Genomic DNA, 21,346 nt, shown 5'->3' with positions numbered 1-21,346 from the left:
TTTAGTACATAACTTAGGTCCTTATAAACAAAAAAAGCCATGTTCTCATTAAAAATGAGAAGGAAACAAACTATTACCTTTTAAAAAATGTTTCAGGACAGTATTTCACTAAATGATTATATAAATTATAATACAAATTAATAGGCATCATTTCATCTTTATTTCACATCATACAGTATTGTCAAACTATGCAGGAGGATAGATTATTCTCTTCAGAATCATGTACATTATTATCGGATGGTTTCTTCTTTATGCATCCAGGGCTCCTTTCATCTAAACTATGGGAAATAAAAGAAGAAAAACAACATATGAATGTAATTATAATGGCAATATTGACACTGGAAATACAGATGAAGTGGTCCAAAGCAAAAAGTGTCCGGTAATACTTACTGGATTCTTGAGGATGCTACCTGATTTATGAAAGATTGAGCTTCGTTTAGAGCTGGTTTTGGCAGGCTCGGTTGAGGGTGCAGAGGGATCCGGTCTGGGCGGGTCCAGTCTAAGTGGTTCGAATCTAGGTGGATCCAGTGTGAACACATCCAGGCTGGGCAGTTCCATTGTTGGTGGGTCAGGAAAAACAGTAGGCAGTGAACTGTCAAAGCTATTGACTGCGTTCTCTGGTGGAGACTCCATTGGGATCCCTCCTATCTCGTAGTGCTTTTTCCGGAGCTCTCCCAACCGTACACGCTCGTTCGCCAGCTGCTTCTCCAACTCTAACACTTTCACCTAGAAACAAACATGAGTTTGTTTATCCATTTCAGATCAAGCATGAAATGGTATTTGCAATTCATTTCACTTGATAATGCCTGGATTTAATAATTTGGGATTTGATTAGATGGTGTAAACAACATCAACAGAAATTCCTCAGCTTTGTTAAATGTGCGCACTTGCGAATTCTCTCATCATAATCAACAGAGTGCAGACACAATGTGAGTAAGAGATTCATTTTGCTTCAGTGATTGTAATGAGTTTTTGAGAGAACATACATTATTTTTAATAGTTCCTTTTTTTTAAATTCTATAAATTCTATACTTTATGTAGGTTATTTACAATTATGCAATTGTTATTGTTATAAATACATATATGCAGCATTAAACAGTCTGTGTACACCTAGGACGTCATTTACATTCTTGGGTGTACTATCTTTTTAATGGAAAAGCTTAAAAAATGACGCTCTATTTCCCTCTAAAACACTACCACTTTTTCACTTTGGTAAACCTACCTGAGAATCCATTTCTTCTGTTTTGAGCTTTATAAGAGATATGCCAGAGAAGTCCATAGAGTCTGTGGAAGAAAAAAAAGGACAAACTTTACTGTGCTTTCTGTCGTTGTTGTGGCAGGTACAAACTTCACTACTTGCGTAGGGTATGGTTCATGCTTTTTGCATTTGTGTCTATGACACTCACTTTTGTCCTCAATCTGCATTTGTCCTGACTTGGTAGATGTCACCACAACAGCAGCCATGTCGTTCACATGGCGGGATGCCTGCTGTAAAGTATGGAGCTTCTTGTTGCCTCGATCAGCCTTTACCTGTTAAATGAAGGATTGATGTGTCAGAATAAACTGATTTGATTGGATTAAAAGCTCACATATATCGATCTCATGGATTTTACCTTTGAAGCAGCGACAAGCTGTGCTGTACTGGCCGCAATCTCATGAGAGCAGACAATCAGCTCTTCATATTTTCCTTTATCAGTCACGACTTTATCAGCTGATTCACTTTGTGAGAATGTAAATCATAGTTATGCAGATTTACACTAATAAATCCAGCTTAAAACTTTAAATATACACTCTCAAATGTACTCACAGCATCTGTGTTGCACCCCATCCAACAGCCTTTGACGCAGAGATAAGACCCTCCGTCCAACGTGAATTTTTAGCATAAAAGTCTTTAACCGAACTGGCACCCTAAGACAGAATCAGGCAATAAACACACAAGACCCTGTGTTTGTTTGTGTGTGAATACATATTATTTATTATCTTAAATTGCTTATAACCACATCTTACCCGGCCACTTTCCACAATGTCTCTCTGCAGATCAGTAGATGCCATCACCAACATGTGTATAGCCTATGGACACAGTGACAGAAAAGATTTTTTTTTTAAATACATTTATCATAATATGCCCTACTGTTCAAAAGTTTGGGGTTGGTAAGATTTTTTATGTTTTTAAAAATCTCTTGTGCTCAGCAAGGCTGCATTTATTTGATCAAAATATAGTAAAAAAATAGTAATACTGTGAAATATTACTACAATTTAAAATAAGTGTTTTCTATTTGAATATACACTATATTGCCAATAGTATTGGGACACCCTTCCAAATCACTGAATTCAGGTGTTCCATCACTTCCATGGCCACAGGTATATAAAATTAGGCACCTAGGCATGCAGACGCTTCTAAAAACATTTGTGAAAGAATGGGTCGTTCTCAGCAGCTCAGTGAATTCAAGTGTGGTACCGTGAGAGATTGTGACCTGTGTAAAAAGTCCATTTGTGAAATTTCCTCACTACTAAATATTCCATGTTCAACTGTTGATTAAAAAGTCGGAAGCAATTGGGAACAACAGCAACTCAGCCACGAAGTGATAGGCCAAGAAAGAAAAAAAATCAGTGTGGGGTCAGTGCATGCTGAGGGTCACAGTGCGCAGAAGTCGACAAGCCAATAGCTACAGACCTCCTAACTTTGTGTGGCCTTCAAATTAGCTCAAGAACAGTGCGTAGAAAGCTTCATGGAATGGGTTTCCATGGCTGAGCAGCTGCTTCCAAGCCTTACATCACCAAAGTGCAATGCAACGCGTCGGATGCAGTGGTGTAAAGCACGCTGCCACTGGACTCAAGAGCAGTGGAGACATGTCCTCTGGAGTGACCACTTATGCTTCTCTGTCTGGCAATCCGATGGGCAAGTCTGGGTTTGGAGGTTGCCAGGAGAACGGTACTAGCCTGACTCTATTGTGCCAAGTTTAAAGTTTAGTGGAGGAGGGATTATGTTGTAAGGGTTGTTTTTCATTGGTTGGGCTTGGCCCCTAAGTTTCAGTGAAAGGAACTCTTAATGCTTCAGCATACCAAGACATTTGGGACAATTTCATGCTCCCAACTTCGTGGGAACAGTTTGGGGATGGCCCCTTCCTGCTCCAACATCACTGCGCACCAGTGCACAAAGCAAAGTCCATAAACATGGCTGAGCGAGTTTGGTGTGTTGGAACTTGACTGGCCTGCACAGAGTCCTGACCTCAGCCCAACAGAACACCTCTGGGATGAATTAGAGCGGAGACTGTGAGCCAGGCCTTCTTGTCCAACATCAGTGCCTGACCTCACAAATGTGCTTCTAGACGAATGGTCAAAAATTCCCATAAACACACTCCTAAACCTTGTGGAAAGCCTTCCCAGAAGAGATGATGCTGTTATAGCTGCAAAGGGGGGGCCAACTTCATATTAAACACTACGTCATTAAAGTTCATGTGCATGTAAAGGCAGGCGTCCCAAAACTTTTGGCAATATAGTGAATTTTAAGATGTAATTTATTCCTGGGATGCAAAGATGAATTTTCAGCATCATTACTCCAGTCTTCAGAGTCCCACATGATCATCATCTAATATGCTGATTCGCTGCTCAAGATTTTTTAAAACTAATTATCAATGTTGAAAACTGTTAGAAACCGTGATAGTTTTTTCAGAAATCTTTGATAATTATTTAACATATATATATATATATATATATATATATATATATATATATATATATATATATATATATATATATATATATATATATTTGTAACGTCATAAATGTATTAAATAATGATCAATATGTCCTTGCTGAATAAAATGATTTTTTTCAAACATTTGAACAGTAGTGTATTTAATACATTCATCTGAGTGAGTGTAAACATACCTTCATTAGATCTGAACAGGAGCCAATGATGCTGTAATAGAACAAACACAACTGAAATATCTAACACATAAACTACAAACTTTACATTATCTATGAAACTTTATCCCAAACTAACCTTTGGTTAACTTCCAGTTTCACTCCAGATGTATCTCTTCTTGCCTGGCTCAATATTTCCTGTATTACATAAGAAAATCCCATGACGTCATAGCAAATGAGTTGAATCCAGCATCATTAAGACTGTTCTAACTTACATCCATTCTCAGCACAGCATCTTCAATGGCAGAGGAAGTCGCAGCCATTTCCTTATCCACCATATCTGCCAGCTCTTCCTTCCGTACGTCTGCTCCTTTGGGCCGCAGGTCCTGCGAGAGACCGGGAGAGAGGTCACTTATCACTCCACACAAACACCAGCAACATTTAAAGTCTGAAGATGCCATCTCTGGTCCACCACACCTGTCCTTGGTTGAGGATACGCTGGACCACGTAGCGGACAGCAGTTGGGTCTGCTCTCGGGAGGGTGGCCTTCATCTTAAGCTCTTTCAGGTACTGGAGACAGTGAGTCGCACAATCCCGACAGTTATCCGTCAAACCTATGGAGAAATTAAGCAAAACTGTATCAGGTTAAAAAAAAAGTACAAGTTTAAGGTGGCCAAGATGGTTTTTGTGGCATTCAAAGATGGTAAAGCAGCTCTAACTAGCTTGATCAATATGGTCTACCACGCTGCATCCAGGTCTAAGGTTGACAGACCAGTTGATCAGCCATCTAGACCAGCTTGGACCATCTAAGAACCATTAATTAGCAGTTTGGACCAGATAAAAAACACGCAAAACCATCTGGTATTAGCTGGATTTTGCAATACAAAACTTTGAATGACTGAAAGACTGTGTTAATGCAACATTTTGTACAGGCTATAATGTTTTGTAGAGAAAGATTCACTTAGATTGCACATACACATTTGCTGTTGACATTCAATGTGTGTGTGTGTTTTTTAACAGTAAAGAATAATTCTTGTTCTCACGGTCTGCTTGGTCCGTAGGTGCTGAGTGGGCAGCGCCTGCTCCGTTAACAATAGTGTCAGCGATGAGATGGGAGAACTGGGTCACCGACCTCAACAAACCACTCACATCTAGAGGAAGATGAAGAGATTATTTTCCATGGTTACACTTTAACTTAAGGTGACATAGTTACATTGTATTTACTTAAATAAGTTCTGAGTAATAATAAATTAAATACATGTTCTTACTATAGAGTTACAGTTAGGGTTAGTTGTAATTATGTATAATTTACTGTAGTTAATATGGTAAGTGCATGTAGTAATGTGTAACTATGCCACCCTAAAATAAAGTGTTACCCATTCCACTAACGGCTGAACCTGTAACTTACTGATGAGAACAACCTTACCATCATTATTCCTCAGATAGGCTGCATGACTCTGCTGCATCTTATCAATGGATGCCAACGTCAACTCAGCCCGATTGATCAAATAATCTGCAAAAAGAGATTTGAGATATGTAGAGTTAAAGAGCTGATGAGGATATTCTGAGGTATGAGGAGGAGGAGGAGGAAGGACAGACCTGGCGTGCTGATGCAGCGCACATGTAGCGGATCATCCACTTTGGCCACGGCGTCCAGCACGATGCCCTCGGCCTCCACCACGGCACACTGCAACAGACTGAACTGCTCATCCTGCAGCTTCTGCTGTAACACTCCTGAGTCCTGACTCAACTGCACAGGAAAAACACACCGCAAAGGCAACAATTAACACCCTCAAAACACACTACAGGAGATTGACTACATCCCAATTTAATAGAAGTCCTAAATCTTCATACTTTGAAAATGTATTGCATCGTATTTGAGTATTATATCAGTTAGCCAACTCTCTAAATATTGACATTTCTAATATTTATATTATATTTAAAAATATAGAGCAGGGTCAGCGGATGCTGAGGCACAAAATGCGCAGAAGTCACCAACTTTCTGCAAAGTCAATCGCTACAGACCTCCAAACTTTGTTAGGCCTTCAGATTAGCTCTAGAACAGTGTGTAGAGAGCTTCATGGAATGGGTTTCCATGGCTGAGCAGCTCATCCAAGCCTTACAACAGCATCAGATGCAGTGGTGTAAAGCACACCGCTACTGGACTCTAGAGCAGTGGAGACGTGTCCTCTGGAGTGACCAATCACTCTTCTCTGTTTGTCAATCTGATGGACGAGTCTGGGTTTGGCGGTTGCCAGGAGAACGGTACTAGCCTGACTGCATTGTGCCAAGTGTAAAGTTTAGTGGAGAGGGGGTTATCGTGTGGGGTTGTTTTCCAGGGGTTGGGGTTGGCCCCTTAGTTCCAGTGAGGTTCAGCATACCACGACATTTTGGAGAATTTCATCCCAATTTTGTAGGGACAGTTTTGGGATGGCCCCTTCCTGTTCCAACATGATGAATTAGAGTGGAGACTGTGAGCCAGAAATTTTCGCCCAACATCAGTGCCTGACCTCACAAATGAGCTTCTAGAAGAATGGTCAAAAATTCAATAAATGGTCAAACACAGTCCTAAACCTTGTGGAAAGCCTTCCCAGAAGAGTTGAAGCTATTATAGCTACAAAGGGTGGGGCAACTCCATATTAAACCCTACGGATGTAAACGTAAACGTCCCAAAACTTTTGGTATTATATTATATTATATTATATTATATTATATTATATTATATTATATTATATTAGCTACTATTAAATATATCACATTTCAACATTGTATCTGCCATCAGTGTCCCAAATCATAGTACGGTGTGCCAAAGTACAGAGGGAAGGCCAATACTACTGAAGGCAGATTTACATTGTATGCTTCTGTATGGTTTTTAGCGGCATTTTGCCCAAAATCTCTTGTTTTATCTCACCGTAGCCTGCATTTGGTTGTGCAGCGTTGCCATCTCTCTCTGACATCTGTCTCTCTCCTGCAGCAGTGTGGCCTGGTGGAGTTGGGTGGCCTGACGCAGGTCAGTGATCTCAGCCTCCTGTTCTTTCACTAAACGCAGAAGAACCTCCTTCTCCGCCTGCAGACCCACTAACACGGTGCTCAGCTGGTCTCCTGTCTAAAACATACATGCAAACATATGTAAATAATCTATAGTTTTTAAGGTGTAGTGGTGACCCAGTGATGACAAACTTATTAAATCTTGCTTCTTAGTACACAGTATCTTGCCTAGGCTGTGTAATTGGTTGATGTTTTGTGCATAAACAAAATTGTGAGGGGGGAAAAAAGGGTAACATTTTAGTTTAGGGTCCAATTCTCACTATAACTAGTTAGCTTATTAGCATGCATATTACTATGATATTGTCTTTTTGTTTATTACTTATAAAGCACATATTAATGACTTATTCTGCATGACCATATTCTACATTATTTAATCCTACCCAATAACTAAAATTAACAACTACCTTACTGACTATTAATAAGCAGTAATTACGAGTTCATTGCAGCAAAAGTCATATTCAGTAGAAAGTTAATAACAAAAATTGGACCCTAATCTAGTCAAAAAAATATTACTATATACTTTTTTAATATGTATTTACTTATTAGTTAATTTACTCATTCAATATTTTGTAAAATGTTGTTAAATTTGTATCTGTAATTGTGTGCATTTTACATAATTTTTATGTAAATAATATTTCATAAATAATATTTCCACTCTCTAAAAATTGCCATAACTTATATTTATATAACTAGTGTTTATTATATTATATAACGGTATATTCATATTTGCTATTATTAAATTATATTATGTATCATTTAATAATTGTTTTATTATATATTATATTACAATTTACATATTCCAATAATATCTGTTATTATTAAATTATATTACACATTATATTTCAGTACTATTTTTTTTCAATCTTTTTTTTTAAAGTTACAATTGGCACCTGCAAGTTTGTGCATTTTACTTTGTTTTATGTAAATAATATTTCATAACTAATATTTCTAATCTCTAAACATTTAAATAACTAATATTTATATAAATTGTGTATATTATATCATATTATATTACAACTCTTGTATATTAATATTTTTAATTAAATAATTAAATCTAAATTGTGTATATTATATCAAATTATATTACAACTCTTGTATATTAATATTTTTAATTAAATAATTAAATCTAAATTGTGTATATTATATTATATCATATTTTACAACTCCTGTATATTAATATTTGTAATTAATCAATTCAATATATTTCATAACTTATATTATATTGTTGTTATGTTTGTTATATTAGATTATTTGCTATTATTAAATTGTATTATATATCATTATTTCAGTACTATATATGCTATCAGCCAGCCTGCTCTCTAAATGTTGCATCAGCATCAGATTTAAAAATGATATTAGCAAAACACTCAGCTGGTGAAAATGGGTAGTAGACATGAAATGCTTTGGGAAACTGGCAAAAAGTCAGATTATGCATCAGTCGCAGAGATCTAAACATAATGTGACAGAAAAACAAGAAGAGGAAATCCTCACAGTTTCTTTACTGTTCAGAGCGCTCTGAGCACGCAGCACCTCTGCTCGCTTCTGCTCCAGCTCGCGTCTCAGCTTCTCCATCTCCAGCTGCTGCTCCTGTTCCCGATGCAACTAACCACAAACACACAGCCAAACAAATAACTAAAACCGCTCATTCTCATGCTGGTTTGTGGCACTGTGTAAAATTGTGATAGCAAAAAAATGCAGGCAAATTAATATTAATGGGAATAATGGGACATTAAGGCTGTTCCACTGACTTTTTCCTGCAGTTGGTTCTGCAGTGCTGTCATCTCTCTCTGATGACGGTCTCTCTCCTGCTGTAGGGTGGTCTGGTGGAGTTGGGCGGCCTGGCGCAGAGTAGCGATCTCAGCTTCCTGATCTTTCACTATACGAAGGAGCCTCTCTTTTTCCGCCTGCAGACCCACCAACACACTGCCCAGCTGGTCTCCAGCCTACGAACACACACAGAGATCAGAGAAACAGTACAGTATATACTAGGACGTGTTGATGCATTCAGTTAATAATCAAGAGACATGAAAATCTGCAGTCATTATGTGCATGGATAGAGGTCCTACCTTCTCTTTGCTCTGCAAAGCATTATGGACTTGGGACATTTCAGCCCTCTCGGTTGCTAGCTCATGTTTTAAACGTTCAATTTCTGCTCTCTGTGCCTCCAGCTGAAAATTACAATTCAGTTAATGAGAGGCGGATATTTCAGCAGGCCAATAAATCAGCAGATATATCTGCATCAGGTACAAAAATTATTTTCCACACTCGTTTCAATGGATGCACACTTTCTCTTTTAAAATAATTTGGGGTCAAAGGTTTGGGGTCGGCAAATCGTTTTTAGAAATGTATACTTTTATTAATCAAGGATATATTAAATTGATCAAAAGTGGCAGTAAAGACATTTCTAATGTTAAGAGAATGTTAAAATATTTCTATTTCAAATAAAAGATGTTCTTTTGAACATGATATTCATCAAAGAGTCCTGAAAAAAAATGTGAAGCAGCACAATATTGATAAAAAAAATCCTCATATTAGAATGATTTCTGAAGGATCATGTGACACTTAGGACTATAGTAATGATGCTGAAAATGCAGCTTTGATCCCAGGAATAAATTACACTATCATATATATTCAAATAGAAACATTTATTTTAAATTGTAATAATATTTCCACAAAAAATACTGTTTTTATTGTATTTTCACAGCCTCAGTGAGAATAACTTCTTTCGAAAACATAACAAATTCTAACCGACCCCAAACTTTGTGAGATACGAGGACACAAATGTGTATAATGACATGAGTTTGACACAGGTATTACAAGGAGTGGGTGAAATATGAGGACATTACCCATGTCCCCACTTTTCAAAACGCTTATAAACCATACAGGATGAGTTTTTTTTAGAAAGTAAAAGTGCAGAATATTTCCTGTGATGGGTAGGATTAGGGGTAGCGGCAGTGTAAGGGGATGGAAAATACGGTTTGTACAGTATAAAAACCATTACACCTATGGAATGTCCTTACATTTCACAAAAACAATGTGTGTGTGTGTGTGTGTGGGTGTGTGTGTGTGTGTGTATCCACATAGGCATTATATGAGCCATTAAAAATTCTTTAATGTAGTGTCCAGTTTAGTTTGAATACCAAGTCAACTTCTCTAAACCTCAAGAATGACTGGAATCAGGATAAATGTGTAAGTGTGTGTGACCTGTGCAGTGTTGTGCTGTCTCAGTTGTTGTATCTCTATCGCCATCTGCTGTTTGACCGTTTGCAGCTCCTCCTGCGCTTGCTGAGTGCCGCTGACCTGCTTCACCATCTCGGCATTCTGACACACACATTAACCATCACCATTAACAAAATGACAATGATCATATGGCAAAAACATTTCAGGTTCATCTACGACAAAGTAAGGTTGTTGTTTTTCTCCAGAACTCCATGTGTCAACACATTTGTGAAATATTTCTTGCATTATGCCTCACAATAAATAATATAATTACAATGCGTTTGAATGTTTTTGTGGAGTTATGGGCAGTTTTACTGGAGGCTCAAACTTGATTGATGCTGCAAGTGACAAAATTACAGACACTGTTTGTCATTAATATTTGAGAAATACAGCTAAATAAGTCGTCATAAGCACAAAACCTTCACCTTCCGCATGAGATCAGCATGTCTGCTGACCAGCTCGGCGTGTTTCTCTTTGAGTCGAGAGAAGTGTATCTGAGCAGTCTGAGCTCTGCCTACAAAACATGAGAACAAGAGATCAGCCTCACTCTGAGATGTTCATAATACACTACTGTTATACAAAATATTGGGGGTGGTAAGTATCTTACACTCATACAGTAAAGACAGTAATACTGTAACATATTATTACAATTTAAAAATTACTTTTTTTATCTAAATATATTTTAAAATTTAATTTATTCCTGTGATCAAAGCTAAAATTTCAACATCATTACTCCAGTCTTCAGTGTCACATGATCCTTCAGAAATATGATGATTTGCCATTCAAGAAACATTTCTGAATATTCATTTTAAAGACAGTTGTGCTGCCTCATATTTTTTTAAGATTCTTTGATGAATAGAAAGTTTAAAGGAACAACATTAATTTGAAATAGAATCTTTTGTAACATTTTAAATGTCTTTACTGTCAATGTAATTAATCATTGCTGAATAAATGTAATAATTTATTTCAACAACAAAACAAAAAAAATCAGTAACACTTTACAATAAGGTTTCATTTGTTAATATTAGTTAACTATAGTAGTTAACACAAATGAACAATGAACAATACTTCTACAGCATTTATTAATCTTAGTTCATTCTAATCTTTATTTAGCATTTAACATTAGTTAATGCATTGTGAACATTTTTAATAACTAACATTAAAAAAAGTTAATAAATGCTGTAAGAATACCGGTATATTACTCTTTGTTAACCCGGGCCCGATTTTAATGATCTGAGCACATGGTCTGAAGCTCATGGCGCAGGTGCACTTAGGAAGTGTTCGAATCCACTTTTGCTGGTTTAACGATGGAAAAAACGGCCACCGCATGGCCTAAAAGGTTTATACCTAGTCTCTTAATGAGTCATTGGTGTGTTTTAGGTGTAACGTGCAATAAACTAATCAGAGTCTTATCCCCTAAAAGCCAGTTGCGCTCGCTATTTACATGGAGGAATTTGCGAGCGGAAAGACTGAACGCTTCTCCAGAGAGATATCCTTTTATTTTTAATATTTAAAAATGTTTGTGTGCTGCTGTGCGTCCCTGTGTGTGTAATAATCAGAGTGTACGTGTGTTGTGCACCCGCCTATAGGCTCATATTCCTAACGTGCTTTAAATAACACAACAAATACTGCACTATTGACTTTAGAGCAGGTTTGTGTTGGTCAATGGCGTAGTTGTTTTCAGCTCTTCAAAATAGTAACGGACCAACAATGCGTCTGAACACATCTGGTTTTCAGACCAGCACGCCCATGGGTGAACAGAGAGTGCGAGTGCATTTGCTTTTAAAACAACGTGGCGCTGGATGTGAAAAGGATAACTCCGTCAGGCTGAAACAAGCAAAAAACTCTTTTTGTGCCGGGTATATAATAGGGCCCTTCATGTTAATGGATTATGCATAACATGAAATGTGACCTTATTAAAACATGTTACTGTGTGTGTCTGGGGTCAGAGGTCACTCACTGCCAGCGTCGTCGGCCGTGGCCTGAATGCTAGCAGCGACTGCAGTCTGGGCTCTGAGGTTCTCCACCTCCATCCGCAGACGTTCGTTCTCCACCAGCGCCATCTGCTTGTGCGTCCGCTGGTCCTCAAGCTCAGATTCCAGCTTATTGACTTGAGTTTTGAGATGGACCACGGCACGCTGGGCCTGCACACACACAAATGATGGGATCAATCACGGGAGGAGAAAATACTGCTTCAAGACAGGTGTAATTAAAGTCAAATTAAAGTCCAACCTCAACTTTTATGAGCTCCAGCTCTGGTTTCACCACCTCAAGTTCCTTCCTCAGAGTATCAGCCTCAGTGTCTCTGTGTGAGAGGTTTTATTATAGGTCAAATGAAAAGAAATGCCAAATGCTTGGACTTCAAATTTCAATACTTTTCATTATTGTTATTATTATTATCTACAATTTATAAAAACAGTCATCAAAAACTATAAAATAACACAACTTTGCTCTCCGTTTGTACGTATTAAATAGATCTCATTTGTGCACTTTCTTTCATGAAGTGAGTAGATCGCAGACATGTGTTACCTTTGCTCTGGTATGTCACTTGGGGGATCAAACTGGTTGTAACCGTAATACTGTTGAGCAAAATAATCAAATGTTAATTCACAGATGTAGAAAAGCACTTAACACCCTCTGTGAGCCACAGGCCTACAGCCAGAGGTGGACAGTAACTAAGTACATTTACTTGAGTACTGTACTTAAGTACACTTTTTGAGTATCTGTACTTTACTTGAGTATCATTTTTTCTGGTAACTTATGACTTTAACTTAACTACATTTGAAAGACATATATCATACTTTTTACTCCTCTACATTTCTATCAACGTCGAAAGTCGTTTCTGTAGCAGCTTTGAAAGTCAGCGGATGATTTTTTTTTCTTTGGGTTTTTGCAGAAAGCCTATCAGGAATCACTCTTGTAGGGTCACGTGAAGTTCAATGATTCTGAACACTGATTTATAGTTTATAGCAAAATGTAAGAAAAAAGATTTCAAAATGCTCATTTTGGCGAGTATTCACATAAACAAAGTTGATTATGTCTTAAGTGAAGGTAAACAGTTGGAGAATATCAGATGTGTATCGGTGTATTGGACCCGTGCATTCGGCCTTAAAGTGACAGCACATTGTAAAGAGCTTTGTAACTTTTATACAAGTATTTAAATGAGTTTAAGTTAGTCGTATCCTAGTATGTCGGATGGAGCATCACTGACTGGCTTAAACCATTATGGCATAATGAGCATTTATACAGCGATAATAAAGTAATGCGTTGACATAAAAAAGGAAATTTACTTTTGAAATTGTACTTTTGAAAACAAATGCTTCTGTACTTTTACTTAAAGGGTTAGTTCACCCAAAAATGAAAATTAGATGTTTATCTGCTTACCCCAGTGCATCCAACATGTAGGTGTGTCTGTTTCTTCAGTAGAACACAAATGATCATAGATATATACAATGTAGAATCTTCATTCGACCGATCTGCACAAGCACAAATGAGGATTCTACTTACTTACTTACTTACTTTACTTTTATTGTCCCCTTGGGGAAATTTGTTTGCAATTGTTTCCACATGCGTAATCACAACACAACAACACACATAATACACAGAAGAGAGAAAAAAAAAAATAATATATATATATATATATATATATATATATATATATATATATATATATATATATATATATATATATATATATATATATATATATATGATATTTTATATATATATGATATATGATATTTTATATATATATATATGATCGCACCAGCTTGACCTCACCAGACGGAAATTACAGCCCATGGGAAAACTTGAGACTCGTCGGGATATGAGATAAAAAAAATAACATAAATACTGTTGGGTTTCTCACAGAAACCGATCGGTTCGTGTCTTAACAAATCAATGTGTCGTGAGGAGCAGCAGGGTTTTTGTGCACGTTGCCTAAGCATGTTTTTTTTGTTGTTGTTTTTTTGCTCTCATAGACTTGTTACCTATTCACCCCATTATATGACTGGCACACAGCAAAGGTTGGAGTTAAAAATAATTTGTGTTTTACTGAAGAAACAGACACAGCTACATGTTGGATACACTGGGGGTAAGTAAATAAACATTTAATTTAAATTTTTGGGTGAACGGACCCTTTAAGTAAAAATCTGTTTTTACAACTTTCACTTGTAACGGAGTAATATTTGACCAATAGTACTGTTACTTTTACTCAAGTAATAAAGTTGTGTACTTTGTCCACCTCTGCCTACAGCTGAAGCTTGAGCACTCCAGGCTGTTTTTACCATCTGGTACTGTCCTTCACTAAAGTCCAGCTGCGTCTCCGTTTCATCATCGTCAGGTATTCTCTTGTTCTGAACGACCACAGGCTTCACGTGATCGGCGAGTGAAGCCGCACGCAGGAAATTTGGAGGCTCCTAAAACATTCAGGAACATTAATATAAGCAGCATTTATTCATATGCATCTCTCCAACATGTTATGCTATAAGACAATTATTGTTTCTCTAATAGGATTCTGTACAAAAAAAATAAAAAATTCAGTCAACATTAATTGAAATTCAATTAAATATGGATGTGCAAATCTTACATTAGGAAGATCAGGGATCTGAATGATAGTTTTGAAAAACTCCATTCCTCTCGCTCTCTCGAAAAACTGTGTCAAACTGTGGGGGACAAAGACAGACCAAGAAATAATTTGGTCAAAAATGGTGAAGTCGCTTCAAAAAGTTAATAAAGAGATCATAAAAATAATCTATATGAATTGAGCGGTTTAGTGCAAATTTTCTGAAGAAACTCGATCAGATTTAATTCACGTCAGTTGTAAACAGAAGCTCAAGCATGTTCGCTTGATGTGCAAGAACCAATGAGGTTCATTCTCGTATTACGCAGCACATTTGAGCTCCAGCAAGAACCAATGAGGTTCATTCTCACCTATTAAGTAGGTTGTGTTGAGCTTCTATGTTTGCTGACCAACGTTTATAATTGAATAAAAGCTTAAATTCAATCTGTTCATCATATAAAGTGATCGAGTGTCTTTAAAAATTTTTAGGCTAAACCGTTCCATAAGTTTTATGATCTCTTTATTAACTTTTTGACCCATCAAAGTGTCGGTTGCTTAGCTGCCAATTGCAGTGACAGAAAGCTCTGAGATTTCATTAAAAAGATGAAGGAAAGTCTTATAGGTGTGGAACAACAATGAGAGTGAGAAATTAATGACAAAATGTTAATTTTTGGGAGAACTATCCCTTCAAAAGTACAATATTAAAAGTACTAAATATTTGACCAAATTTACTGTTGTACAATTTAATGTTTGATGGCTGATTTTACTTTGGTTTCAATGCTGTTTATTTAAATAAATATATGAATCTTAATATTGGTCATATTGGCTGTTGGTATTGACCAAAATTCACTGCAGAACACCGTTACCTGTTGAACTGCTCCCGGAATCGCTCCCTGTGTCCTAACAGAGCATCCATCGGTATTCCTGTGAAAAAGATGCACAACGGCTGTTGAACTGAATTGAAACGATTCACGTGAATAAAGAGAGACGCAAGTAAAGAATGAGACTCACTGCTGTGGAGCTTGAACAGGAGCTTGACCAGGAAATGGTAGAGAGGGCCGCAGTCCTGGATGACCAGAACCAGCGGTGCGAGGCGGCACTGACCCACTGCAGTGGTAGAGCTGGCGGAGTTGGACTCCATCTGACGGAAAACTGCATTTAAAAAAGTTAAATATATATATTATACATGCACTATAGGAGGGCTATTCAAATCTTACCCTGGAGGGCCAATGCGGTGCAGAGTTTAGCTCCAACCCTAATCAAACACACCTGAACATGCTAATCAATGTCTTCAGGATCATTAGAAAATCACAGGTGGGTGTGTATGATCAGGGTTGGAGCTAAACTCTGCAGCGCATTGGCCCTCCAGGGTAAGATTTGAATATGCTCATCAAGGCTGCATTTATTTGTTCAAAAATACAGTAAAATACAGTAAAAACTTTAATATTGTGGGGGAAAAAATTCTAAACCGTTTTCTATTTGAATATAATTTAAAATGTCATTTATTCCTGTGATCAAAGCTGAAGTTTCAGAGTCATTACTTCAGGCTTCAGTGTCACATGATCCTTCAGAAATCATCTAATATGATGATTTGCTGCACTTATTATTATTATCAATGTTGAAAACTGCTGCTTCATATTTTTGTGCAATGATAAAAAAAAATCCAAGATTCTTTGATCAATATAAAGAGCAGCATTTTATTTTAAATATAATCTTTTGTAACATTATAACTTTATTTACTGTCCATTTTAATGAATTTAATGTGTCATTGCTCAATAAAAGATTTTTTTCAAGTTGGATTAAAAACAAAAAACATTATTGCATTCTTGATGATATAAGACATTACACTTACCTGTTTCTTGCAGCTTTAGAGCTGCTTCCATGTAGTCCAGAGTCTCACCTGTCATGTCAAACCTGTATAAACACTAATCATGAGTATTTATTTCTATTAACGGATTATTCGAGAAACTCACTAAATCATAAGCAATGCACTTACACTTTGTTGATATCAATGGAGATGGCTTTATCAAGAACTTCCTCAGGAGCTTCAAGGTTTGGTGGGATTTCCAGATGCTGTGGGAGAAACAGAGGAATATATATACATATATCTGAATGAATGAATGAACTCAAAAATTATTAAAGGAAACATTAAACTTGCCTTTAAATGGAAATCGATTTTGACACACAGCAGCTTGGAGTACAGCGCAACAATATGTCCATATCTATCATGTAGATTCCCCTAAAAACAAAGCAGACACATACAAAATTGAAGTTGTAAGATTCACTTGAAAGAATAATCGATTTATATGAGATTATATATTATACATGACTTTATACTATCCAGATCCTTTTAGATTCTCACCCATAGTGTTCCCATCTGTCTAATGCCTGCGGTGTGACCTCTGCTGTCTCGTAAAGTCTGAAAGAGAGTACGGTAAAACAAAACTGTGTTGTAGTAGGGTCATTTTAGATGAATAAAGCTAAATTAAAGCCATCTGATGATACTTTGGTAGACGGGACTGACGTTGGGATGGCCGTCTCGTAGCAGTTTGTGCACCATGTGGCAGAACTTCCAGCTGAGGATGGCGTTGCTGGACAGCGGCAGACTCACGGCATGAGACCAGAACGTGACGGCGCCGCCTTCCTTATGTGTGCCTAAAATGATCTCTGTACAAATGTTTAGGACGGTCTACTAGTTCAGATAATAAAGATTATATATAGAAAATGTCATAACGTAATATCATCTCCAAGCTTATTATATAAAGCAAGATATATAAGTATGTCCAAATTTATTTGCATACATACAATATACTCAAATAAGGCGATATGTACTAATTAATAAATCTCAACTGCTTGATTGCTTGTGACATGGCAAAATGTAAACTATATTATCACCAAGCTCTAATCTGCAAAATGCAACATGAATGAAGATATCAATATATTATAAACATTAAAATCATTATTGTCTGTAAAGTAAACGTGATAAGCACTAAACATCCATTTGACACAGATTAAGAACATATATTACTGATGTTAGATATTAGAACATATATGAAATATTGGGCATGTTTGTGTAACATGAATTAAACTTCATCCAAACATCAGACTAACAATATGTTGTATTAAAACAATACTAAAGGATACTGCGTCCATATTTCTCTTTGATAGGGGCCTCTGCGCTGGTAATGGATTTGGAGATGCTTTGAAGCTGTAAATGAAATTAAGATTTAATATAGCATCATTAATAAAACACATAATGCACATGTAATGCTAAAAGAATATGTCCGTGTAAAACATTAAATAACACACATTACAAGGAAGTGAAATGCTAACGGTGAGGGTATCGTGACTGGGTATGAAAGGAGCATCCACCAAAGATCTGGTCTTTGCAAGCAAAGATGTGCCATGGCTCACCACTTTGTGCCGAATATAATGAGAGAATTGTCAAACAGTGAAAAAAATAACATTTCTCAATTCAAGATTGCAAAGTATTTTGGTCTTAGCAGCATACTTAATGTTTCAAGGAATCCAGAGAAATCTCAGTACATGTAGGGCAAGGCAGGAGATCTCTGCTGAATGTGTGTGTGACCTGCGAGCCCTGCCCATCATGCTACTCTGTTAAATACAGCCACACGGGCCCAGGAGTACAGAAAACTGGTCACTTTACACAGTCTGCCGCTGCATAAAGAAACAAAACTTGAATCTCTGTTACACCAGGAGAAAGCTATACACCTGTTCCATGCAGAGATTGCTGAGTTCTCTGGGCCGGAGCTCATCTCAAATCATCCAAAACGTGTGCTGTGGTCAGATGAGTCCACGTTTCAGCTTGTTTTGGGGGAAAACTGACATCAAGTTTTCAGTCCCAAAGCTGAAAGGGACCATCCAGACTTTGCATATGTGTGATGGTACCATTGACATGGAGGCGTGTATTGGGATTGAACAGAGACATTTAAGTGAATCAAGATGACAGCTTTCCTGGGAATCAAGACAATCCCAGGCCTCATTGAGCACATGCTGGTTTAGACACTGTAGAGTGGATGTGCCTGACTGCCAGCCTGCAGTCCAGATCTGTCTCTTATTGAAAATGTATGGCCTATCATGAAAAGGAGAACCGGACAATGATGACCACAGACTGCTGCACAGCTGTCTTGTCTCAGGCGAGACTGGGCAAACATTTCACATGTAAAAGTGCCACAATTAGTATCCTTAATTCCCAAACATATAAAAAATGTAATTAAAGGAAAGGTGATGTGACAGAAGTTAACATGCCTCTGTCACAACTTTTTTGGAGTTTGTTGCAGCCATCAAAATCTGTTTATATTTACAAAATGCACTTAAAGGAAGTGTAAGTAAGATTGTGGCCAAAACTGGTACTGCAATCCCTTTCAAATTACTGTAGAGCGGTGTATCCCTCTCCCTCTCCCCTATGACTCGAGGTTGCCAGATAGACTGCAGGATTCTGCAGGGAACTTTTGTAGCTGGAACTGTGGTAACTAGAGCAGATCCATAGACAGTAAAAGAAATGGACAGAGCTATCCCATAGGCGTCAACGGCTGAAAATGAGGTCAATCAGAGGCACTCACTTCCTGATGGCTGAGCGAACTGCGCAGGCTCAGACTGAGATTGACGATGTAGATGTGACGTGAGCAACCTGTCTGACAGTTGTAGGTCTTCTAGTAGTTGTGGAAAGTGAAATCTGAATCGCGTTGTTTAAATATTTTCTCCCGTTGCTTTTGGCTCACTATCGGCTTCTCCCCATTCTTCTCCCTTGACTTTATCAGACTTTGTCTCCACGTCCCCCAGACTGCCTCATAGACAGTAAAAGATTGCTTCTGAGCGTCTCCTCATGTCTATACGATAATTTCTCTACTGTGCGAAAGAGTCGCGTTGGTTATGACGCAATCGTTATTGTATAATACAAAAATACAAAAACAGCTTCTATGGGGCGATAGTGTAAGATACAAGGTAATGGAGCCTTTTCTGCATTGTCGTGTTTCTTTAGAAATAAACAATGGACAAATGGAGTCTATAAACGCCTCAGATGTAAAGTTATTCACTGTCAAAGTGACTCATAAATGAATGGGAGTCAATGGGATGCTAACAGCAGGTGATGGCTTGGTTAGCAATGGCCGCCCCTATGGGTGGAACGCTTTCCGAGTGCTAGATTACCCCCTTGAGCAGATCTGGCAACCCGGATGCCGAAACACTACTGACTTCGTGATTGGTCGATAGGTGGAGGGCGGAGCTTCAGGCCAAAACACAACATGTCAACATCAACATCTGTTGAGGGCTGCAACAACAACTTTAAAATGACAATATCCTGGCCGGACTACTGCTGTCAGTGATATAAGTATTTGAAATTACCATGATTTCTAGTGACATATCTAGTGACATTCTAGTGACATATCAGGGCCATTTTATGATTAATTGAAATACATTTCTAACACACAGTTCCTTTAAGTTGGTCAATGCAAATATTGAAAATCTTTTCTTTGTGCTTTTGTCAGTTAGATAAAGGTTAAAGAGTATTGACAAAATCACAGAATATTTATTTTATTGCGTTTTACGAAAAGCTTTTCTGGAAATGGGGTTGTATCACCATGGTTCAAGCCCAAAAAAGATTAGGGAATTAACTAACAAGAATATCAGGCCCAATAAACATGGTATTACCGTGACACATAGCAAAAACAAACATTAATGACGCATCTCATAAACCACAGGATGTACATGAAAACAATATATTATAACGACGATTCTGTAGAGAACATAAAGCCTAAATGGTAATAATTTCGACGCGAAACGATTTAATGTGTGCATTTAAAAGTGAAAATCACTTTATCAGGTGTTTACTTAAATATTACGAAAAATAAAATAGATTTTAAGTAAAAGTACCATTAATAAATTATTTGAAAAACAGGAATCAGTGTATATCAAATGCTCGTTGAATGAGGTAAAAATGTGCGCGTGAATCTCACCTGTAGTTTGACGAATTGCTCCTTTTCCGCAGCTAAAGCCTTTTCAGTTTTATCCGTTTTCTCGGTTTTCTTCGAGGCCATGTTTTACTTCTTCCTCAGATGAAACCAATTGTACAAATGATCGATTGAGTCCCGACACACACACTCTCTCTCTCTCTCTCACTCACACACACCTGAAATCAACCTGTCACGTCAACGAGTCACACAAAGGTGAGTTTCTTTGCAGGTTTCCTCATCATTTACCCAATCTGAAATTGTATTTCACGCAACCAAATCAATGGCAGCATGTAAAGACCTTTATTGTTCTCTTAAATGTCCTGAGATTATGCAAATACACTGTTTAAGTGGCTTTTGAAAAGGCTGATGGCTCTTCGTCCTTACTGTGAAAATGACATTGGATTTCAGGTGTAAAACACAATGATCTAGACTAGAGCCACATCACAGTTCATTATCTTTGAAACCAAACAGGTTAGATGACAGAAGAAACTAGAATGACAAAAACAACCAGTGCCATTGTGTCATCTTGCAAGACAGGTTTAACACTTGAAGAAAGTTTATAAATAACCACAGTCTTTACATCTGTCTAGTCAGAGGTAGTGCTTTGTGTAGGATTAATCCCTAATGCTTTTTTTAGTACACATCATTAAAATAGATTTTGATTAAAATCTGTAAAAAA

At 37.3% G+C, this 21,346-nt stretch overlaps 1 protein-coding gene across 1 annotated transcript; it reads right to left on the bottom strand.

Annotated features, from left to right (window-relative positions):
- Window positions 1–21,184, bottom strand: LOC137062179 (huntingtin-interacting protein 1-related protein-like). Its single transcript, XM_067433016.1, has 34 exons — window positions 20,671–21,184; window positions 17,840–17,903; window positions 17,220–17,362; window positions 17,058–17,114; window positions 16,854–16,934; window positions 16,692–16,768; window positions 16,548–16,609; window positions 15,707–15,847; window positions 15,562–15,619; window positions 14,723–14,798; window positions 14,421–14,552; window positions 12,664–12,713; window positions 12,367–12,439; window positions 12,095–12,278; window positions 10,560–10,648; window positions 10,120–10,236; window positions 8,982–9,083; window positions 8,664–8,858; window positions 8,407–8,517; window positions 6,779–6,973; window positions 5,467–5,617; window positions 5,294–5,380; window positions 4,911–5,018; window positions 4,345–4,481; window positions 4,143–4,253; window positions 4,007–4,065; window positions 3,892–3,922; window positions 2,008–2,070; window positions 1,808–1,908; window positions 1,614–1,719; window positions 1,407–1,530; window positions 1,223–1,284; window positions 391–726; window positions 1–278 (listed from the first exon to the last, which is right to left on the bottom strand). Exons 1-34 carry the CDS (start codon window positions 20,749–20,751, stop codon window positions 270–272), a joined length of 3,573 nt encoding a protein of 1,190 aa, XP_067289117.1. The 5' UTR covers window positions 20,752–21,184; the 3' UTR covers window positions 1–269.
- Between the last annotated feature and the right edge of the window lie 162 nt (window positions 21,185–21,346).

This window comes from Pseudorasbora parva, chromosome 23 (assembly GCF_024679245.1).
Source record: "Pseudorasbora parva isolate DD20220531a chromosome 23, ASM2467924v1, whole genome shotgun sequence".
In the NCBI taxonomy this organism is placed as follows: Eukaryota; Metazoa; Chordata; class Actinopteri; order Cypriniformes; family Gobionidae; genus Pseudorasbora; species Pseudorasbora parva.
The sequence above is the reverse complement of the archived record's forward strand: the minus strand, read 5'-3'. Positions and strand labels throughout refer to the sequence as shown.

What these genes read in the sequence shown, in the direction of transcription:
- LOC137062179 (XM_067433016.1), bottom strand. Translation starts at nt 20,751, where the DNA reads ATGGCCTCGAAGAAAACCGAGAAAACGGATAAAACTGAAAAGGCTTTA. An exon ending in AGATCCCTGATCTTCCTAAT is followed by an intron (nt 14,553 to 14,722) that starts GTAAGATTTGCA and finishes TGAATGTTTTAG; the next exon opens with GAGCCTCCAAATTTCCTGCG. An exon ending in ACCTACGGACCAAGCAGACC is followed by an intron (nt 4,482 to 4,910) that starts GTGAGAACAAGA and finishes ATTTCTCCATAG; the next exon opens with GTTTGACGGATAACTGTCGG.